This window comes from Pseudopodoces humilis, chromosome 8 (genome assembly GCF_049639895.1).
Source record: "Pseudopodoces humilis isolate 2021_Gansu_Grassland_sample_001 chromosome 8, ASM4963989v1, whole genome shotgun sequence".
Lineage (NCBI taxonomy): Eukaryota > Metazoa > Chordata > Aves > Passeriformes > Paridae > Pseudopodoces > Pseudopodoces humilis.
This window is the reverse complement of record NC_142207.1, coordinates 21,728,238-21,750,653: the sequence shown is the minus strand read 5'-3', so window position 1 is coordinate 21,750,653 and position 22,416 is coordinate 21,728,238. Positions and strand designations below refer to the sequence as shown.

Genomic DNA, 22,416 nt, shown 5'->3' with positions numbered 1-22,416 from the left:
GCTGGGGAAGGTGAAGCCTGCAGGCAACAGGTGAGGCGGAGGCAGGGAACTCTGCCGGGCCCCGGCTTGCAGGAGGCGAGGGAGGATGTGCGGGGGCCGGGGGCTGTGCCCGCGGGAAAGGAGCCGGCGGGAAGGAGGGTGCTCTGGCACCCGCATCAAAGGAACAGGGAGGGCAGAGGCGGGTGCCCGACATCAAAGCCCGGGCTGGTGACCGGGAGGGCAGCGGTACACACGAGGGGAGCCCCGCGGCACCGCGGGTTAGGCAGCGAGAGAGCGCACCGGGGCGCGCCAGCCGCTGCGGCCCCGGGTGGGACTGGGGATCCCGGCGCCGGGGGGAGCGGGACAACCGGGTCGCGGCTTGAGAAGCCTGAGGAGGGCGGTGGAGCCCCGCCCATGTTTCCCGCCCGCCGGTGGGCCTCTGCCGCGGGAGGACGGGCGGGCGGCAGGGTACAGGTCCCGAGGCTGGCGGAGGGGCGGTGGGCCCCTCGCCCCGCCGAGGGGAGAGTGGCCAGGCTTGTCCTACAGCGCCTTCTCCTGGAAGAGGCCGCCGAGACGTGAGGGCTCGTGGCTGCGGCCGGGGCCTGTCGCGCCCCCGGCGGTGGCTCCACGGCCCGGCTCGGCGGCCCTGAGGGCGGGGGCCGCGGGCAGGTGACCGCGTCCTGGTCCGTCGGGGCGGGCGCCCACACGCCGACAGGAACGGCCGAGCCGGGCCACGGCGGCGGGGCCGGCAGGGCGGCTGAGGTGCCCCCCCCAGCCCCGCAGCCTCACGGGCTTCAGCTCCGATGGCTCCCGGCGTGGGGCGCTGGGTAGGCACTGCGGAGTGCCTCCCCTTCTCGCCGCCCCCTCCCCCGCGGGAGATGGGAGGCGAGTGCTGAGTTTGGGCAGAGCCTGCTGCCGCTGAATGCACTTTTATTGCCTCTTGTCTCCTCCGCGCCCCGCCCGGCCTCCGCGACCTGCTGCAATGTTTATTGTGCCTCATCTTTTCCTTTCGCTTCCTGTTTTTTCCTCTCCCGCTCCAGCAGCATTGAGTGCCGCACTGCAGTAGAGCAGTAAATACCTTTAACAGCTGCCTGCCAACCGAGGGATGAAATACAGTCTTTGTTAGAATTTTTTTTTCTGTCCCAAAGCGCTCATAAAACACCCCGTGAGAATTCTATATTTTTCGAGGAACGAGAAAATGAATCGGCGGGATTTTCAGTTCTTAAGAACGCAAAACCAACGTGTATATGGTCTCCTAGTCTTATCAGGTTTCCCGGGTGCGCAGTTCACATCGCCCCCCTCTCCTTGCACCAAAGCTCTGCCAGACTCGAGGGACAGAGGCTACACTTCTCTTCCAGCAACCTGCAGCAGCTAAGCGGGAGCCAACCTGACTTCCCAAATGGCAGCCGGTGCCAGCGGTACCCCGGCACTGCCAGAGAGAGAAGGCTGCAGCTTCCTGGCAGCTGCTTCGCGGTGCTGTTTTTGTATTGCCTGTGCGTCAGTAAAGAGTGCATTGGGAATCGGCTGTTTCCTTTCAACACACACACACACACACAAAAAAAAATAAAAAAGAAAAGAGATGAATCATAAATTCTGCCCAACACATCGGGAAACGAAACAATTGCGAGAAATTTGACTGTGAATTTTGTACTAAAAAAATTTCAGCACACCAACACATCTATACTCATACCACGTTTTATAGGCGTATAAATAGATATAAAAATACGGTCCTCATATGTACATCCAAATATATACATGTGCCATATATATAAACATAGTATTTATTTGCTGTGACTACTTACAATTCCATAGGTATGTTTAAGAATATAAACAGACCTATGACAGACTTGAATGTTAATAAAAAATAAATAAATGCATACATACATCCGATAAGAAAAAGAATAAGAGCAAAAGCAAGCCAGGAAGGAAGCCATTTAGGAAAAAAAATCAAAAACAAAACAAAACAAAAAAAAGCAAACCAAACCCAAAAAACCAACAAAACCGAACTCTCACATAAACCAGTGGAATCATAAATGCATATGTGTATCCGTATGTGTCAGCAGATGGACCCGCAGACACACACATGCACATTAGAATTCGTTAGAACATCCTGCTTTTGTTTTTTTCTTTCCCCCCAGGCTACGAATAATTTCAAAACAGCTCAAGGATGAGATTTTCCGAAGTTTTTGGAGAGATTTATAGTCAAATAGCTGTAATTATTGTGTCACCTAGGAGGGATTCTGAGAGTGAAACTTAACGCAGCGCATATTTTCCACGTTATTCTTGAAGACTGTTGCTATGTTGAAAACGATTCGTCCCAAATAATCCCCAATTCCATCAGGAGCGCAGGGCGGCCGGCTAGTGCAAACAGGCAAAGCGTGGGGGACAGGTATCTTATCGTTTCTGTAGTGGGGCTCTGGCTTAGCAGGCTGGAGGGGTGCTCGGGGGTGGATTAAAGAACAATTTCTTCTGTGGGTTCAAAATATGTACTCGGGGCATGACTCGCACCTTTCCACCCTCACTGTGTATTGTTCATTCAGGCGTTTTGCTTTACCGTCAATTAACTGGCTGCTTTCGGGGTAAACGGAGAGTCGGTAAATTCCTGCAGTGCAACAGCACGGCGCACTTGCAGCCACCGACCATCGATGTGAACTCCAAATACCAAACGGCGGGTTTTCTACCGTGCACTAGCAGTTTGAAAATGAAGATGAGATGAGTAAAGCATATATACGTTCACAACAACGCACTTCCGACGAATATGTGCTCTACAGAGAGAAGTAGAGGTGTAGATACGATATATATGTATACAGGTAATGTGAATATAAATGTATATACATATATAACGCAGGAATAGTTTACTTAACTATTCTATCTCCTCGACATATTTCAGAATAAACCCAAGGATTTGTTGTTGTGTTTATTTTCGAGAACTCGGCCCCCATTTAGCCCCCGATGATTTCCACGTGGGTAAGCAGCCGTACTGCGGGCGTGCGCTCCTGGCCGTGTCCCGGCGCTGCGCTGCTGCCGAGCCCGGCCCGTGCGCTACCCCGAGCCGCTCGGAGCCGCAGCCCTGGCTCCGCGCCGCAGCGGGACAAGGATGTGAGAAAACGTCCCGGCGGGGCAGCCTAGGGCTCCCGGGCTGGCCCCGGGCACAGCCCCCGGCTCGACCGGCTCGGCGGAGCCGCCCCGCGCCCTCCGCCCCCGCGGGAGCACTGACCCCGATTCTCCTGCGAAAACACCTGTTAAGCTTTAAAGTTACTCGACCGCCCTTCCGCCATGGGGAAAACAAACTAGAGCATCACCGCAGCACGCTTCAGGCTGGCAGGGGAAGAAAGTATCCCAAAAGCAGAGGGCCTTATATTGGAAGAAACCCCACCGGCAGGCGAGGCGCTGCCTGCACGCACCGCGCCCCAGCCTTCCGCCCCTCACCGCAGAACACCGAGACATCGTGGCCCGCGGCTCATTTTCTGTGAGAGACCGCGCGCAACAGCCGCTCTCACTCTGCGGCATGCCCACAACCACTATTAATAATAATAACACCACCGATAATTACAACAGCAAGAACAAGAGCAATCATAGTGGTAAAAATTGTAATAGCGATACTAAAAGGAATAAGAGGGGTTTTCGAGGGACAGGTGACGAAGAGGGACGGGAGGACAGGGAAGCCGGTGCCGTGCCGCATATCGCGGAGTACCGGCGACCAGCCCGAGGGGAACCGAGTGCTTACCAGTTCGCGGCATTGCCCGCCTGTGGAGGAGCCCGGGGAGGGTCGCTGTAATCCATTTTGCACCCGCGTAGCAATCCGTGTGCTGGAGGAGATAGCGGCAGCGGGGCATCGAGCGGTGGGAGAAGAGCGAGGGGCTGCAGGCGGCGAGGCAGCGGGCGCGGGTCTCCGCGCATCCCTCCGTGGGCGCGGGAGAGGAGGCGGCGCGGGGCCGGGGAAGTGTCAGTGCAGCCGCGCCGGGACCGGCCGCGGGTTTCGGGGAGCGGGGCACAAACATCAGGGAGACTGCCATACACCTCAGCCTAGACAAAGGTTAGAAAAAGAGGGGCTGAGGCTCTCTGAAGGCAGAATGCAGGGGGAAATTCGCCAGGGAAATCAGGAAAAGGCCATGAAAGCGCTCGCTGCCTGCACATGACCAGCCGCAGCCAATGACGAGCCCAAATAGGTCATAAAAAGGTCTATTACCAAGTTGTAAATTTTCTTCAAACAAAAAGGAATTTACTGCAATTCCTTGCGGATTTTGCACATACTGCTTCCCAGCGCCATGTTTCTTTCGCCTGCGCGCTGCGCTTTTACTGAGGCTCCGGTCCCGCCTGCCCTCGGCCTGCGCGCCACGGGCGCGGTGGCGGAGCCCCGCGAGCACGGCCGGGACGCGGGAGATCCGCGGGGGCCGCGGAGAAAGGGGCAAGCGGCCGCGGAACCGCAGAACCATGGGCAGGGTGCTGAGCCCAAGGATCCGTTTCTTGCCAAACGAAAGGGGGCTTAACCCGCATCCCCACCCTCTTCTCCCACCCCTCCCCACGGCTCCGCCGGGCACTAAAAGAAACCACATCTGCTTTAGCGCCCACTACTGAAGCGGAAGCCGTCGCCGACATAAAAATTGTCCGAGCCTCTTCTCCCACCCCGCAGTGCGCGGTTCCCGCAGGTTGCGCCGGGCGCTCTCACCGCGCCCAGTGCAGGCTGCTTCCACCCCCATAAAACCTTCCCGGGGCAACAACAGGGAAAATCCGATTCCTAGAAAGTATTCTGGAAAAAAAAAAAAATTAAATGGGCCTGTGTCCGCAAGGAATACTCGGCTCGGAGACGGAGTACTGTGAATGTTTCTTGTCCAAGTTTTGTTTCAGGGAATAGCCAGAGCCCTCATACCCGCTGATTGTAACTGCTAACAAAAGTAAACACGCCTAAAGATGTAGGATCGATGTTGGATCTTTTTAACACGCTGCTTCAGGCAGTTGCACACCTTTGAATATTGTCTAGGCGGAGGCTATGGCAACTTTCGTGGTGTCCCTGCAGCGCTCACGGCCGCGCTGAGCTGCTCCTCAAGGGAACGGGAAAATTCCAAGGAAACCAAAGGCGCGGTATATCCGCTCTGCTGCCGTCTCAGGCGGCCTCTCCCCGCCGCTCCCGCTGCAACCCGCGTAGCTACAGCTTCTCCTTGCCAAAAGTCCGATGGCTTCGGTTTTACAGGGGACTCGGTGGCCACCTGGGTCAATTTCTGACTCCGTTTTCTTTTTCCTTAGCAAGTTTCCAAGTGAGACAGAGGGAGAGATTCAGATGCCAGGCTACAGGGGTAAATACCTTAACAACTACAGCGATGTTTTGTTTTTTCTTAATGAGTAAGACAGGGGCGATTCCAGCTACCACTAGGCCTTTGCCAATTATGTGCACTCAGAGAAGTCAGTTTTTGCCTGTGTGGCTGCGTTCCCAGTCGGTCCTAGGAGAGAGACGCTAACGGAAACTTCTTCAGGAATATTTTAATTTTATTCTTTGTCTGATAATTAAAAGCAACTACCGCAGCAGCTCGGCAGCTCTTTTCCGGACAAATACTAGCCTAAGGACTGCCCCCCTGGCGTATGAAGGTCTTCGATGTGCCTTCGCCTGGAGGGCAGCCCCGGATGGCAGCGGGCGGCACCAGCACGACTTTCCCCGCAGCAGGGCCGCCGGAACCGGGCTGCGTCCAGCCTCCGCCGCTGCTGCAGCAAAAGCGAGAGGCTTTTCCTGTCCGGAGACCAAATATGTCGGTGCCAGTAGCACGAGTATTGTTTTTAAAAGCGAGGGGGTTTTGCGCATCGGGCCGCCGGGTTACTCTAACTGCGCAGCCACCAGCCCCACGTCCTCCCTTGACGCTAGGAATACCGGTGTATTTATGCAAATCCATGCAGCAAAAATGTTTACTTCACTGCTTTGTTGCAGCTTTCCCTTGTTTACAACCTTTAGCCAACTAGGCAATTAAAATAAAACCAAGAACAATAGCTCCGCTTGCTCGTGCCTCCCTCCAGAGCTGGCGCTTTGCAGCAATGGAAACGTGCCCAGCTCGGTGCTGGGGAGCGGGGAACAGGAAGGGAAACGAAAGGAACCAAAGCCACCCTACAAGTCCCATCCCCGTGCACGGCGGTTCTGGCCGCGCCGGGTGCGTTCCCGGAGCGGAGCGGTGGATGCGAGACAAGGGCCCAGAGGAGGGAGGGCAGAGCGGCGGCCGGCACCTCCTCGGGAACCTGGCTGTGATTTTCCGAGCAAGGCCTCGGCTCAGCCCCGGCCTCGTAGGGATCACGCTCGTTTCTGGGCAGATGTGTCGTGTTTGTCGCAGTTTCTGCCCCGTCCATCCGATTTCCTACACGGAGCCATTACTCAGGGGAGCGTCAGCCGGTAGGGAAAATATGACGCAAAAGTATTGGTAGGGATTTATACCCCATCCCTCGACCCTCTGCCTCCTACTCCTAAAAAAGGACTGCTTTCGGCCGTCCTGTTCGATACAGCACTCTGCGGGACCCCGCCACCGAGCGAGAGCGAGAGGAGGGAGGGGAGAGGGAGAGAGAAATTAAATCGTTTTGCTAATCAGAGCGGATCTTTCCTCCCGTGGTTGCGGGAACCGTGAGGCAGGCTCGGCCACCAGCTGCGGCCTCGTTGGGAAACGCATCATAAGATAATATTTAGGGGTAGAAACATCCTTCTCCCGGTCTACGCATGGTTTGGGACTCCTAAGAATTACAGCCTTCGAGAAGCCCCCACGCAAGGTCTCAAAAGCTTCGTGTTTACCTGCTTGTCAGCCATCCTCGGGGGAGGCTGGGCCCGTTTTGGCCGTGTTTTGCGTGGCGGGGCTGGAGCAGCCCTTGGGGATGGCTTGGGGCCGGAATGCTCCCGTGTCTCCCTCCAGCCGCGCCGGCAGCAAGCGGCTCCGCAGGGTAAGGGCTGTGCTTGCCGGTCCCCTGCGAGGCCGGCCCGCAGCCCGGGCTGGGGGGCAGGAAAAGGCGAGTGCAAGGCCCAGGCACACACATCGGGGGCTCCCTGGGCCGGCCCGCAGCCTGGACTCCACTCGCAGGTGGAGCCGCGGTTCCCGCAGGCCGCTGCTGCTTGGACCACGGCCCGCAGAGCTCGTGGCAGGGAGCAAAAAGAGGGTTTTGAACACAACGTGCCATTGATAGACCCCACAGAAACAACCGGCATCCGAGGAGAGACGCGGGGAGAGCTAGCTCGGACCACTGCAAACTAAAGGTTTCTTGAGGAGTGCATTACAAAAGGGATATAAGGGAGGCCGATACATTTTATAATTGAATAAATTCTGTTTATTTTAATCAAATATTATAGAAGAAGGTTAAATATATTCCTATGATATTTTCTTCAAGATTGTTAAATTTATTTAATTTATTCCACATAAGATAAGAACAAGAATTAAAATAGTACAAGTGCACTTGTCTTGATTAATAAAGCGTTGTTAAATGTCTTACTTATTGATATTTATTATTAGGAAGTATATGTCGTTTCCCACAATCATCGTCTTTTAAGGTTGCAAATATATATATATATATTTATTTATATATAATTAGAAATTTATTGCTACAAACTCTGTATCAAATTTGAAAAAAAATAATGATGAAATGTTAAATCTGGAGATCGTTTTGGATACGCTTATAAACAAAATAAAAGCACAAACAAGTGAAGCACCCGAAGCAGGGAAATGTCAAACGGAGGGACATGGGGTCACTCGTCCCACGACCAGATCACGTAGAGGGGTGGATGAGCCGAGATGTCGGGCTTTAGCCCTGGTCATTTTTGATTGACTTGCACAAAGACATTTGGGGAAAAAATTAATTCGTCTGGCCTTCAGCTCTGTCTTCTTCCAGATCATGTGCTTCCTTTTTGGCCTCCCCTTCCTTTCCCTCCTGTCTGGAAGCGGGGAATTTGTCCTTGTTGTTCTCTTTTTTCCATTTCATCCTCCTGTTCTGAAACCAGATCTTTACCTGCCTCTCGGTGAGTCCTAGTGCGTGGGACACCTCGATCCTTCTCTTCCTGGTCAGATAGGGGTTAAATAGGAACTCCTTTTCCAGCTCTAGAGTCTGGAATCGGCTGTATGTTTGTCTTCCTCTCCTCCTACCCGGCGCTGCTGTTTAAAACAAAAACATAGGGGTTTGGAGGTTGGTGTGGCCGTTCAAAACAAGGCGCAGGCAGGCAGCGAGGACTCCGGTCCCTCCGGAATTCCTCGAGAGAAGCCCCACAGAACCGCCGGGAGAGAAAGCAGAGGGCACAAAGGAGTCTAGAGCTTTACACACGAGAGGAGCACAGCGATAGTAAATGCACGAAGCGCCTCAGCTGTCCCTCTGCATAGGATGTTGCAGGGTCACTTTATCATCTTGTATACCACCCCCTTCCCAACCCTGCACCCTTCCCGTTCAGGCAGCGGCGACGGGAGACAGGCGAGCGCATCAGCCGCGCCTCAGAGTCCGAGAGGCGTCTTAAAGGCTACTCTTGGGTTGGTAGCTGCCTGCTGCAGAGCTTTCTGCTTGCTCACTGCATCCCTTTATTATCGCAAGCCACCGCGGCGATAGAAATCGCGGTGAGAGAGGTAGGGAGTGGGGGAGACAGAGGCAGGGAGCGAGAGTCAGCGAGAAAGAAGCAGGAGGAGGAAAAGAAAGTTTCAAACTCAGACGTGAGATGGAAGCAAATTTTTGACTGCGTCCAACCTTGTGGTCTCATCCAGGGAAACATTTGAGCAGGAGACGAGCTCTGATTTAAGTGGTCTGGTTCCTCGCCAATATTAGCACTGGACGATTTACAGTCAGGATATTGTACCAGCTCGGCCTCTTGCTGTGTCGTAAAAATCTGCTGTCTCTGTAAGTTATCGTATCCGTAAAATTTAGCGGGCTCCCCGTGACAGGTAACCCCGCTGCAGGGGGCAGGAGGCGGAGGCGCGGCGGGGGGAGGAGGAGGCGGCTGGTAGGGGGCCGTGGGGGTCCCCCCGGCCGGCTGGTAAAAGTCCGCGGCCGCCCCCCCGCCGCCCCCCGCCCCGCCGGGCCCGGGGTGCGGGAAGCGGGCGGCGGCCGCGCCGTTCCCGTAGAGCAGAGCGGCGGCGGCAGCGGCGGCGGCGGCAGCGGCTTGTCGGCCGCTCACCTCGGGTGCGAAGTGACAGTCGTAGTACGGGGAATTGATGGCTTCCCCCGCCGCCGCCGCCGCCGCCGCCGCCGCCGCCGCCACCTTGTACTTGGAGTACAGCGGGTTGACAAAGTAGGAGCTCATCGGGGAGGGGGCAGCGACGGGCGGGGACACGGGGCGCTGCTCTTGCCGCCGCCGCCGCCGCCGGTGCCTCTACGCCGCGCTCATGCCGCCGCTGCCGTCGCTGGCCCGTGCGCTCCCCGCTCCTGCTCTCCGTGTATGTGGTGACCAGGACTGGATTATAATCGCTCCCAAAATGACCTGCCTCACTGCTTTTACTATTTCCTATTAGGCACACAGCAGCCCGCGCACGCACACACACACACACACACACACACACACACACACGCACATGAGCTCAGGGGGGACTTTTGGCTTCAGTTTACACGTGCCGCTCCTCGGGCAAGAAAAAAACTCGGCCCAGCCCTGCCCGGATCCACCCCGGCCGCGGCACCCCCGCTCCCCCCTCCGGTGTGCGCTCGCTAGGAGCCGCTGAAAGCCCCGCCGCGCAGGGGCGAGGCGGCCGCGCAGATCCCGCGCGATAACCGCGGGCGCGCTGCCCGGGGCCGCACCGCCCGGCTCACCCAGGCTGCGCTGCCCGGAGCGCGGCCTGTACCGCCGGCCGGCAAGGGCAGAGCCCCTCACACGGAGCCGATGCCCATCGCGGGGTCTCCGGGGTGTAGCAGAGGGCAGGGGGGCGCCCTTGGGGCGGCAGCGTGCAGCGGCCAGGCCCCCCCTTGCCAACGGGCCCTTCGGGTAATTTCCTTCCAGGCGAGCAGATCGCTGGGAAATGAGATGCACATTTACCCTTGACGCCTTGCACGCATGGCTGAGGCTCCAGGTTAATTGATACTTAATGGAAATCATGCCTATGAATATACTTTCCATCATTTCACCCTTGGTGGACGTCATTACCGAGGCAAAGGGGATGGGGGGGCGGGGGAGAAAATAAAAATGTGTGGGTGAACGGTTAGCACCGCTCGGGGACTCCGTCCGAAATAAGTAAGCCCTGTTCTCCGGGAGGAAGGAAGGAAGAAAAACGCTGCCCAGCAGGCTCGGCGCTGCCCCCGCTCGGGCCGGCCACCCCCGCTGGCCCCCGTGCCCCAAGAAGCGTCGTCTCCAGTCCTCTCTCTCCCGCTTCGTCCTTCAGTGGGAATCATATTTTCCGAGAGACACCCTCAGGAGCTCGAATCCGCCCTATTTCGGAAACAGACGAAAAATGTAGGTGAAATATAATACGGGCCCAGGCAGAGCCACGTGTGACCGTCTGATGTGAATTGACAAAAAAATACTTGTGGTTACATAAAAGGCATCTCAGGCTCCTTCCCCATCACACCCCGCTCCTCCACCACCCCCACGCCTCCATGCCGCTTAACTCGCTTTGTCTCGCTGACCAGCCCGGTTGCCCCGCATGTGAGCACCCCGACGGGCCCTGTGCCCGCAATGACACCCTGGCCCGGGCAGGGGCCCCGCGGCTCGGGCCGCACGCCTTTAGGAACTCGCGGAGGTTTAGGGACCCCCGTGCAGACCACGGAAAGGCGGGGGAGGCGGGAAAGGTCCGGGGACACACGCACGGACAGACAGCAGCGAAAACCCTTCGCCAGGGACCAGCAGGAAGGCAGAAGGCCGGGCCTGGCAGGGGGAGAGCGGCAGCCCAGAGACGCTGCCTCACCCTGCGGAGGGGCACACAGAGGCTGCTTCCCGCATCCGCGCCGGACACCCCCGCTCCTCCTCCCGCGCAGCCGCCGGGGCGGTAATTGCGCGGGCCAGAACCATCCCCCGCGGGGCTTGGAGCGGCGGTGGAGCCGCGGAGCCGGGGCGGCGGTGGAGCCGCGGAGCCGGGGCTCGGAGCCGGGGCTGGGACTCGGAGCGGAGCCGGGGCTGGAGAGGGGCCGGGGCTAGAGCGGGGCTGGGACTCGGAGCGGGGCCGGGGCTGGAGCGGAGCCGGGACCGGAGCGGGGCCGCGGGCGCGCAGAGCGGGGCGCGGCGGGCGCGCAAGGGTGGAGCGCGGGCGCACTCTGGCGGCGCGGTGCGGTAGCGGCAGGCAGCGCCCACCGCCCCGCACTGCCCGCGCTGCCCCCGGCCCCTCGGCCCCACCGCAGCCCCGCCAGAAACTCAAACTGCGCAACAGCGGCGAGGCCAGTGCTGACCGACTCTTCCTTTGCTTTCTGGTTTTGGGTTGGGTTTCTTCCTTTTTCTTTTTTCCTTTCTTTAAATTTTTTTCTTTTTTCTTTTTTTTCCTCCCCCCCCCCCTCGTTGAGTTTACAGTGCCATTTTCTTAGCACATTTCGGTAACCTTCTTTTATTTTTTTGCCAGAGTTATAATTAACTGCATACAAAGAATGTGCCTCGTTTACACATGGCAGCCAGGAAAGACGCCTGAGCTTTGAAGACGACTGCTATCGCGTTTTCGATCATGTTTCCCCACATATTACACCACGAAATCTCCATGTGTGGTAGTTTTAGAGTTATACGTTTTTGTATTGAAGATGTTATTTTGTTTGCCCGTGCTTTTATGTATTTATGGATTGATTTATGCAAACGAAAGTAAAGATGAATCTTTGTTCACCCCCTCCTTCATTGCACATGCCTGTGAATTATTCGATATAATGCGTGTGCACAAGACTGTGCATATGTGGAAACATATATTAACACAACCAATGGATAGGAATTAAATTACTCTGTTTGACACTAGAAGTAACTTCCATAGATGAACTGCATTTCATCGATCGAGATGTTTGCTTTTCTTTCTGCCATTTTGAAATAAATGCACGCTATATTAAAAACAGGTAAACAAAAGGAAAAATACATATACAAGGTAAAATGTGTCAATCTGCCAGATATAAAATATTAAAAAGATGGTGTGGACTTGGTGAAAATTTCTTAACAGAGCCTCTGCTGGAATCAACACAATGCAGTTATGTGTACAAGAATATTGTTTACGTGTTGTTACAGATCACCCCCCTCTGTGGGTATTTGCGAAAATATTGAGATTGGCATCATATTGCAGTAGAATATCCAATGAAATACATTTGAACAAATAAGCGGACTTTGTAAAATCTCTGTTTCTTGACCTTCAGGGTTTTTTTCAGTCTGTTGCCTTGGCCCAACGCTGACATACTGAAATTTATAGTCCAAGGTTTTAAGACCTAGTTTGTCTGCATTTTTTTGCCTTTTTTTCCCCCTAACAAACATAAACATCAAAATAAGGTGCTTTCAAAGAAAAGTGCCATAGCATATCGTAAACTCATTAGGTCCAGACGTCTAGCCATCTCAATGGTTTTATTATACCATAGTTCTTCCTGTTTTAAAAGAATTATAGGTATCTTCTCGACAATGGATGGGAAGCAATGCAACACCTTTTCCTGGCAGTGCATGCTTTTGCTTTCTTTTTCTTTTTCTTTTTCTTTTTTTTTTTTTTTTTCCAGAGGTAAAAAACATTCAACACCAGGTCTCTCAGCTCTCCCCTTAATCTTGAATTAACCGAACTGCTCGTAAATATTTACGGGTCCTTCATTTTAATGGTTGCTCTTTAAACAAAGCATTTTTTACAATGAACTTCATCTCAATTATCTTGATAAAGTCATGTGTGTTTATAAATGCAGAAGGCATGAGGCGCGTTGCTAAATGAGCTCTCGCCAACAAAGCCGAACGAACGTTTGGCAGCAGCCGTGTCCCCTCCAGAGCTTCCAGCCTCCCAGTTACAGAAAGCAGAGGTTAGAAGCGACCCACCAAGAAAAAAAAACCTGGGAATAAGAACCACGTTTAACCGAATGGCCGTCATTGTGTTTCCTTGGCTCCTGAGGACTGGTGTGGAAGTATTTCCTAACCGATCCCAAGGGATCGCTGATGTTTGAGGGAGCGCTGGTACCTGAGGCCCGGGCAAGGCGGCGGGGGCACCTACCCGGCCTCTCCGCACCGACCTCTGGCAGCAGATGTGGCTCAGGGAGGCGGGGGAAGGTGCCAGAGGTGCTGCTGGCCGGCAGCTCGGCCGGCCTTTCCCCCCGGCCCGGACGCGCTCGGCCCGCGGGAGCTGCGCGGGCGCTGCGCGGGCGCTGCGCGGAAGGGCCGGCGGCGCAGGGGACATCGCGAGGGACGCACAGATTTCTCCTCTCACCGCAGCGCTGTCGTTCGGTCACGGCAGACTTTATTGTGTAATAACTGACAACAATTACAACAGGTCCGTAGTGCGAGACACGGAGCGGTTAATTAATACAACAGTCACCGGGGGCAGGGACGGCAGCGAGCCGGGGCACCGGGAGGCGTTAGGCCTATGGCGAGCGGCTCCAAGGATGAGACAACCTCCTAACAGTGCACTAAAGGGGGGGGAAGCAGCTCGTGGCCTCTCTGTGGCATCTATTGCGAAGGATTCAGACCTAGAAAGCAGAAGTTTGGGGAAAGATTTCCTCTTAGTAGGTCGTGGACAGCACAGCAACCCCCATTGATTTAAGCGACTGCAATTTAATATGTATTTTTTTTTAATTACCGTAATTATAATTAATTTCCTTACCTTCATTTTGGCAAAATAACTATCTAGTCTACATCACTTTTAAGAAACATGTCGAACATTTAACATCAGATAGAGTTCCCAAAGCTAACGTGCACTCACAATATTGTCAGCTAAATGGTCTGGGAAGGAGAAGGGGAGTATCAAGAGACTCTGAAAAACACGTTGTCGAGCAAGACAAAATTTCCCGAAATACCTGACACAGACCACGTTTCACTTCTACCAAAAAAAAAAAAAAAAAAAAAAAAAGCGCGATTGATTTAAAGTCCCTGGGGTGGAGTAGGGCAGGAGGAACGTATGGGGAACTAAGGGGTGCAGAGGAAGAATAAAACCAAACTAAGAAAAGGAAAAAAAAAACCAAAACAACAAAAAACCCCCACAAACCGAACCCAAAAAAACCCCACACAACCAAACAAAAACAAGCAGCCACAACCCAAAACCAAAAGGACCCCCACACTCCCCCTATAAAAATCCAAACTCAAAACTAAATCAATAGTCCCCAGCTACGTTTCCACCCCAGCGTTAGTCTCCTTTATTGCCTTTCTCCTTGTTCATCTTTTTCATTTTCATTCTTCTGTTCTGAAACCAGATTTTGACCTGTCTCTCTGTGAGGTTTAAAATCCTAGCTACTTCGTAACGGCGGTCTCGGGTGAGGTACATGTTAAACAGAAATTCCTTTTCCAGTTCCAGAGTTTGATACTTTGTGTAGGGACAACGCTTTTTCCTCGTTGAACGAGCGTGGATCCAGTTTGCTGCAGGGTTATCTGGAAGAAGGGAGGTATATAGGGAACGGGGAGGGGGGGGGAGAGAAAGGTCGTTAAATTAATTTAACGAAGGATGGACTGTTTTCACAACTTTGGAGGAATTATCATAAAAGCCTTAATGCCCCAGTCTGTTTACTGTACAAATGATGTCTTGATGGTAGGTGGTTATGTGGAGTCTTTTATGGGTGCTTGTTGCTGCTTGCGCTGGGGTAGGCGTCTAGACGTTTTTATAGGTTAGTAAAACTATCAGTTTTGCACATTCGAGCCTTACAGGTTTCGGCAATAAATCAAAGGGGCTATTTCTTTCTTTCTTTCTTTCTCTCTCGCTTTCTTCCTTCCTTCCTTCCTTCCTTGCTTCCTTTCATACTTTCCCTCCTTCTCTCCTTCTCTCTTTCTTTCTTTCTTTTTCTCCCCTTCTCTCTCCGCCCCTATTCCTGTGTCTATTCCTCTCTGTCTCCCCCACTCCCCATTTTGTTTTGATTGTCTTTTTCTTTTCTTTTTCTTGTCTTTCTTTCTTTGGTGTTTTTTTGGGGTTTTGTTTTGTTTTGTTTTGTTTTGTTTCTTTTACTTACTTGGGTCAAGTTGCTGCTGCTTCTCCTCTTTCAGATCGCTGCTCGGGCTGGGGTTGTGGCTGCAGGCGGCGGGGTCCTTGGAGCTGCCGGCAGGCGCTTTCTCCCGGGACTCCTGGAGGAAGGAGCTGCACGTGTACTCGGGCACACCGATCCCCTGGGACTCCCGAGACGAGGAGCACTCAGTCCTTTTGGAGGAGGAGGAAGAGGAGGAGGAAGACGAGGAGGCGGCTGCTCCCGTCTCCGGCTTTATCCCGTAGTGGCGCCCGTTGGAGGAGCCGGAGCTGGACGCGGAGCCGCCGCTGCTGCTGCCTCCGCTGCCTCCGCTGCCTCCGCTGCCTCCGCCGCCGCCGCCGCCGCCGCCCGGGAAGCCCGGGAAGGGCTCGATCCAGGAGCGCACGTAGCGGCCAGCGTCGGCTGCCCCTAAGTGGGGCTGGTGCATGTAGGGGTGGTAGATCCCGGTCATTGCCGCAGACGGCTGATGGTGAACAGTGGACCAGGAGGTGGAAAACACGGTGGATTTTGGTGCAAAGCTACAAGAGGAAAAATCTGAACTCTCTGCAACACCTGATGGCCTGGAGGTCGCACTGTGACCTCCCTGGACGAATCTACTCCCATAAACTTCTTCGCTTTCATGGCCTATGAGAGAATCGACATAATAGTTACTTATGGTGCCACTAGACGACATTTTAGGCTCCCCTCTTAGTCATATAAAAGGTTACACTGTTAACTGTATATGATACCCTCCCGGAGAACAATCGTAGTATTTTGCAGACTGCAACCCTCAACCATTGGTTGCGGAGCCCACGTGATCATATTTACCAATACTGCGAGTAAATCAATCCGCTAAACTGGGGCTGCTGTGATTAAAAAAAAAATCATCATCAACAACGGCCCCGCACGGCGTGCCGCACCGCCTGCGCCCCCGCACCGCGCCGGGGCCGCCCGCCCTGCCCTGCCCGCCCTGCGAGCCCCGCTGCCCGCCCGCCCTGCCCGCCCTGCCCGTGCTGTCCTGCCCGTGCTGTCCTGCCCTCCCTGCTCGCCTGCCTGCCCTACTTGCCCGCCTGCCTGCCCTGCCTGCCCGGGGAGCGGCGGGCGTGGCCGCGCTGGCAGCCCACGGCCGAGGCGGGTGCGGACTATTTCTTCACCTTCTTTGAGCGATTTCTGCCATTCATTTCTTAATCAATGAGTGGCAGGGTGTTTAAATAAATCCAACAGCCTTGGCTTGCTAATCACACTCCAAGCTGCTGAGGGAACCCGCTGGGAAAGGGGGATTCTTGCCTGTAAAAACAAACCATCGCAAGCTGGGACTGTAACGACTTCTCATAAAACAGGAAAATGTTACAGTAAAAGCACATTGCGGTACTTCCATATTTCAGAGGGTGTGCGGGTATTATTATCGCACCCCCCACCCCGGAACAGAAAGTTTCCACGGAAAGGATATACTTTTAAAAAGAGATGCCCATTGTGTTGTTTTAAAACAGGTGGAAGACCTCTGTAATGATTTTATGCCTTTCAATAAAAATTTTATGAGGTGTATTTGATTATAGATTAATGTGTCCCTAATAAAATGGACGGATGGAAACAGCAAAGCCTGTGTCTCCGAGCACAACTGACGTGTGGCTGAACACACGCTCCTCTATCTGCGGAATTTTGGGGCTGCACAGCCTTAACACGGCCCCCGTGAAGGTGTGCGGCGCTGCCCGGGAGGGCAGAGGCAGCGCGGAGGAGGCGGCCTGGCCCCGCAGCTGCCAGCGCAGGCGGACAGGCTCCGGCCCGCCGAGGGCAAGGGGCTGCCGCTGACCCCAGCTCGCAGGCAGAGCCGTCTCCTCCGCCCCTAGTTCAGGGGGAGCCACGTTCAATGCCTACGTGAGATTTTTCTTTGCCCGCTTTGCTTTCTTTTCCATGCCTTCCATCCCCACCCTTCCCTCCCGGCCTGGTTTTTGTTGCCCGAGCGAAGCGATGCCCCGTTAGGATTGAAAAGTGGATTACCCATGGTCTTCTGCCCACGCCTGCTTCCCCGGGCGAGGGACCGTGGCTGTGCCGGGATCTGGAGGAAACGCAGAGAGTTAGTGGCGAGCCCGCAGCACAGCCCGCAGCACAGCCCGCCGGGGCCACGGACAGCAGCGCTGGGAAAACACTTCCTACTCGCGGGCCGTTATGAGGAAGGGACTGAAATTCCTGTTTATTTAATGATTTATTGCTCTCCTAGGTTGTTTTCTTCCTTTTTTTTGCTTTTTTTTTTGGTTTTTTTTTCCTTTTCCTTAACCTTTTTTTTTTTTTCCCTTTTTATATTTTCTTTTGGTCATTTGACTTAAGCATTTTCTTCTGCGATTTCATAATTTTTGTTACATTGTTCTCTAGAAGCAGGGTTTGTGGTATGGAGGAGAATTGCCCCTCACTTCAAACAGATATAAATTGCTAAAGCAGGCAGATTAGAGTGAGCCTCCTTTTTACATGCGTTAAACTCTTGGTATGGAGCCAGCTATTTACTTCCCACTGCCGAAACTTCTCTGGTGGTGTAGCGAGTATGGCTGAAAGAAAAGAAAAGGCCGTGCGAATGTATGAAATATTTAAGGAGTTGGGGTTGTTTTGTTGTTTTGGGGGTTCTGGGGTTGAGGTTTTTTTGGGTTTGGTTTTTTTTTTTGAGCATCGTTCGAAACTGGAGCAAGCACAAAATACCTAGGTGCTTGTGGCTCTCCCAGCTCCAAAATGATGATGCCTCGGTTTGAGGAATACATAGCCTCTTCCCTATGAGTAAATGTGCACATGAGGAAGGACTGGCTTAAATTAAATATCAGCGACGAAAGAGCAAACACAATGCCACCAACAGCATTGTGAGCAGTATCTGTCACCAAGTCGCACAATATTGGCACTATCTTGAGTTTAATTTCTTGATTTAAAAACAGCTTAGGGGAGAAATGGGCGTTGATTGTGAGCAAGCTGGTTTCCCAGCGCGAACAGTAGCCACGCTACTTCTCCAGTACCCGTTTGAAGGTGAAAGTATGCCCAAGTATTTGCACTTCAATTTGAAGTCATGTTCATTTGCAAGCTATTTGCAGTTCTGCTTAGTATATCTGCTCACACGGGCATTGCCCCGCTCTCAGCACACATGCCCTGCCTCAGCTTCCAGCGCAGAGTCCTGCTAATACCATTTTTCAGCTATGTACAGAAAGGGTTAAGAGTCGTGAACGTCATTAGCTGGATGTGTGCTACTAAAATGGAATTGCGAGAAATAAAACGATCTCTGAGCAAACAGAAACGGTGCAGGGTGACAAAAGTAGGTCTGAAGAGACTGGTGTACTTTTGTAAGCACGACTGGGAGGGTTTTTGCTCAAAAAAAGCCAACCTCGCCAGATGCTGAGAATATTTTGAGGGAATATTTTTTCCATCCACGGTCTTCTGAAAGCTGTTGAGCCGACCGAAAATCGAGCTCCTTAACGTTTACTTATACCCAGCTTTGCGTTTATTATGGAGGTTTTTTGTTGGTTTTTCCTTCTTTATTTTAGCGAGCAAAGACACGAAAGCAAAGTCTGCACATTGTAAGCAAGCAGTGAGTGATATTTTTTAAATCAATGTACAAACGTCAAATAAAATGACACACATATTCCTGACAGCTTGTAGTAGAAAGATATTTTTATCACTTACCATTTACGAGTTGTACAAGTTGATTGGATGAGGATGTCCAGTTTAAGTCATAATATTTTACAACTTTTTTTATCCATTCTCTTTTTTTTTTGTTTTGTTTTGGTTTGGTTTTTGGGGTTTTTGTTGTTGTTTTGGTTTGTTTTTTTTGTTTTTTGTGGGTTTTTTTGCATTCAGTTTGTCAGACTGCGAATATCACACAACATTTTATCAATTAATCAGTTGTTTACAGACACATTTATAAATTAATTAGGTTTACATCATTTCCCGGCCCAGTCTCCACCCCACCCCTTAGGAAAAAAAAAAAAAAAAGGAAGGGGGGGAAAAAATGGAGGAAAAGAAAGAAAGAGTGCCAGGAGGACACACACAAAGACCAGAATATGGTAAAAAAGGTACACCAGTCCAAAAAGTTGCTGATAGAGAAAGATCAGGAGACCAACCTGCATCTGTGCTTCAAACATTTGTAGAAAACCAAAGGAACCGCAGTAGTTTACAGAGTTTATTGCATTATACATGCAAACAGAACATGCACAAGAAGGACAATTTGCTGCTGAACGACTACTATTCCACATATGCACCACAAGGAAATGTCTACAATGGAGAAGAAGGAGATATTCCATTTTACGAAGGACAATCTCTAAGTTCATTTGAGAGGATAGTTACATTATAATGTGCTTCTCTTTCCCCCCTCCCCCACAGTTTCCCCCCGCTCTTTTTCTGAAAGTATTGAATGTACTCAAAATGTTATGGCCCGTGTAACAGCCCCACATAAATACCATTTTGTTAGTAAAAACATGAAAAAGTCACATTGCTTGGATGTTCGACAGTTCCAATAAGTTAAGACCAAATGATAATATTCAATAATAGTTACCCTGCATTACGATGAGAACAAAAATAAATTACACGTGCTAGGTTTTATATATACTCATCATAGTAATACATATTCACTTGCAGCGCTAAAAGAAGGACGAAGAGTCACATTCTATCAGAAAACAAAACAAAACAAAACAAAACTGGAAAATGCCGGGTTTTGCCAGAGTCTCTCCTGCCTTTATCAAGTGATGGTGCTGTGCCCATTCCTCACTGGTGCCCCCCCCGGGGTTAGGGTTTAAGAGAAGGTCAGATTAGCGGTCAGTTCCCGGATTCGGTTCTCCCTGCTCATCTTCTTGAGCTTCATTCTGCGGTTTTGAAACCAAATCTTGACCTGCCTGTCAGTGAGGTTTACGCTCTTACTGATCTCTAGACGGCGCTCTCGAGTGAGATACATATTGAATAAGAACTCTTTCTCTAATTCCAGTGTTTGGTGTTTAGTATAAGGACACCTCTTCTTTCTGCCACTCTTTGCAGTTAGCCAATTGCTTGTTGGAGTATCAGACTTGATTTCCTCTATCAAAATCAAAGAAGAAGAAAAAAAAAATCAAAAATACCTCAGACTGTTAGCGTGTACCCTTGGCCATGACCCCTCCTCTGCAGTGTCTGGCAGATATGGTGGATGTGGGCATTAAACACCGCTCGGGTGAGGTGTGGGCTCGGTGAGGGGACCTGGGCTCGCCTGTCCCCAGCACGGCACCCTGCCCTGCGGCCACCCCGCTCTCCTGCTCCTGCCAGTAAGGCTCTCTCAAGTTTTCGGCCGGCGTTTAACATTTCAACAATATTTAACCTGCCATCCGCCCCACGGACACATCTTAGCGGGTCTAGCCTCGCCATGGCCGACTCGGGCTCCCACGACAATTGCCACTAAAATATTCCAATTACAAAATAGTCTCGCACTGTAATTTGAAGCAGCATCCCCACACACATCAGCTGAATCACGCAAGCACACCTATAAACAGATACAGACATTTCCCAGACAAAATGATATACAAGAAATTACGACCCCCTGTCTTGGATTTTTTTTTTTTTCATTTTCCTTTTAGGTTCTCTTTTCCCCACCAGAAATAAATTTACCCCACATGGAGCTAGACCTGGGCTACTAAACAAAATTCAGATAAAGAAATTTTCAAAGCACACAGAAGGTAAAAATCGACCTAGAGGTTGCAAAGTACATTTTGATAGCAGAAAAATTCTCATTTTGGGATTCTTCGAAATACGCCGTTCAAAAGAAAGGCGTTAGTGCATTTTAAAAAGGAAAATAAAATCAGAGTGCCACCATTTTCAGCTTTCAAAAGCATTTCAAAATACTGGTGCACTTTTGGAGACCAACCCAAGGTTATCTAAAGCACCACTTTGAAATAATCCACCCTTGGACCAGGCAGATAGCGGGCTGCTGCTTTCATTGTGCATTTCTTTCCAACTTTACCCAGCCTGGTAGCACCTATTCCTCACCTATTTTAAGAGGATCGTAATTAACTTTAAATGCAATCAAACCGCAGTAAGGCTCGGTGGAAAAAAAAAAAAAAAAAGGCGAAATACTTTCGGAAGAAAAGTTGAGCTGCTCGTATTTTACAACCTCCAGACCTGCTTTTTTTTAGAGGTATGGGGCTGCTTTTGGCTGCTGCAGTGCATTACGGAGCACACGGCTATATTCCCCGCATCACAGAGGCTGTCTGCGTGCACGGGAGAGGCAGATCTCTACGGAAAATCTTTGGACCGTTTTGTGTCGCATTTTTGCCTGCCAAAATCTTCAGAGAGACAGCACCTGCAGCCCGATACTCCTTAGCATTAAATGTGATGGCTGTGATGCTCGTTAGTATATTCGAGCGTGCTTTATGGTGCTGGCGTGTTGGAGTTACACCACGGCACGGCTTAAACTCGGTAATACAGACCTTTACTCTCCTTCTCCTGGACTTCTGGGCTGGACACGGAGCCTTCGGGCAGACAGCTCCGCTCCTCTTGCAACGTGGACTTGGGCTCGGGACTTTCCACTTGAGAGACTTTAGCGGTGCTGTCTTGGTTGTTCGGGCTTTCATTCATTTTCTTTTCCAGCTGAAGTTGAGCAGATATCTGCGGTTTGGAGCTGCCGCGAGGGTTTAACTGTAACATTACAGTTGAACTCGTTTCAGGGCTATTATTGTACTCTTGGGTTTTCCCAGTGGCGTAGGTCTGGCTCAGTCTAAAATATCCTGGGACGGGAACCTCGGGGTTCTCAATGGGGCATGATTCAGACACCAGCCTCTGGTAGGAAGGGACGTCTGCAGAAATGAGTTTGGATCTCTTATCGGAATACATGCAGCAATTGCTTTCTTCTTTAATATTTGTAGTGAAGGAACAAGTGGGGACCTGCTGTGTAACAGGTTGCTCTATTCGACAAGATCTGTTCGGGTCTGTCCAAGTGTCTACTTGAGGTATATAAGGATGTACATTCATACCCATATTTTGGTGATTAACTTCTCTCTTAGCCAGAGACGGAAGGAGTCCACAGGTTTGCATCCCATACGTCCCAATGTCTGTGCTAGGTGGCATATACATGCTGGCGCTGTTGGAGTAGAAACTGTCACTCCTGCACGCACTGATGAGAGAATCTACTAAAAAAGTATTAGCGGCAGGAGAGCTGTTGGGAAAGGACATTTTGGGGCGGAATTTGAGGAAGAGAGATTGTGTCCTTTGTAGGCTGACATCTCTAGGAAAACATTCCCGTGTAATTGCGGATGCCTCCGCGCGACCACATGACAGGCGGGCCAATGGCAGCGCCCGCCGCCCCGCGCGCCGCCGCCCCGCCGCTGACGCGCCCCGCCGCGCCGCCCCGCCGCGCCCCGCCGCGGTCAACAGCGCCCCCTGCGCCGCCGCGCGGGCACCGCACCGCCCCGCGCCCGCGCTGCGGCACCGCGCCGCCGAGCCGCCCCCCGGCGGGCCTCCGCGCCC

General features: G+C 52.2%; 4 protein-coding genes across 11 annotated transcripts in view; all 4 read right to left on the bottom strand.

Annotated features, from left to right (window-relative positions):
* The window catches only part of HOXD3 (homeobox D3), a 31,455-nt gene extending 27,390 nt beyond the window's left edge, over window positions 1-4,065 (bottom strand). For both annotated transcript variants that reach the window (XM_005519835.3, XM_014249243.2), the window contains exon 1: window positions 3,707-4,065. The gene's annotated coding sequence lies outside the window, so the exon portion shown is untranslated. The remainder of the gene's footprint in view (window positions 1-3,706) is intronic.
* A 3,174-nt stretch (window positions 4,066-7,239) lies between these two features.
* Window positions 7,240-9,492, bottom strand: HOXD8 (homeobox D8). 2 transcript variants are annotated; one of them, XM_005519833.3, is made up of 3 exons: window positions 9,089-9,485; window positions 8,662-8,809; window positions 7,240-8,084 (listed from the first exon to the last, which is right to left on the bottom strand). In XM_005519833.3, exons 1-3 carry the CDS (start codon window positions 9,212-9,214, stop codon window positions 7,789-7,791), a joined length of 570 nt encoding a protein of 189 aa, XP_005519890.2. In that variant the 5' UTR covers window positions 9,215-9,485; the 3' UTR covers window positions 7,240-7,788. The 2 variants fall into 2 exon arrangements, with proteins under 2 accessions (XP_005519890.2, XP_005519888.2); XM_005519831.3 differs by having other exon boundaries at window positions 8,662-9,492.
* A 3,763-nt stretch (window positions 9,493-13,255) lies between these two features.
* Window positions 13,256-17,081, bottom strand: HOXD9 (homeobox D9). 6 transcript variants are annotated; one of them, XR_015773087.1, is made up of 4 exons: window positions 14,974-15,919; window positions 14,235-14,401; window positions 13,641-13,856; window positions 13,256-13,506 (listed from the first exon to the last, which is right to left on the bottom strand). XR_015773087.1 is itself a non-coding variant. In XM_014249257.2 (3 exons), exons 1-3 carry the CDS (start codon window positions 15,656-15,658, stop codon window positions 13,851-13,853), a joined length of 858 nt encoding a protein of 285 aa, XP_014104732.2. In that variant the 5' UTR covers window positions 15,659-15,919; the 3' UTR covers window positions 13,256-13,850. The 6 variants fall into 6 exon arrangements, 4 of the variants coding, with proteins under 4 accessions (XP_014104732.2, XP_014104731.2, XP_087915007.1 ...); XR_001331251.2 differs by having other exon boundaries at window positions 13,740-13,856; XM_014249257.2 differs by having other exon boundaries at window positions 13,256-13,856.
* Window positions 17,082-19,383: 2,302 nt separating this feature from the next.
* Window positions 19,384-22,125, bottom strand: HOXD10 (homeobox D10). Its single transcript, XM_005519829.3, has 2 exons — window positions 21,381-22,125; window positions 19,384-20,001 (listed from the first exon to the last, which is right to left on the bottom strand). Exons 1-2 carry the CDS (start codon window positions 22,120-22,122, stop codon window positions 19,724-19,726), a joined length of 1,020 nt encoding a protein of 339 aa, XP_005519886.1. The 5' UTR covers window positions 22,123-22,125; the 3' UTR covers window positions 19,384-19,723.
* Between the last annotated feature and the right edge of the window lie 291 nt (window positions 22,126-22,416).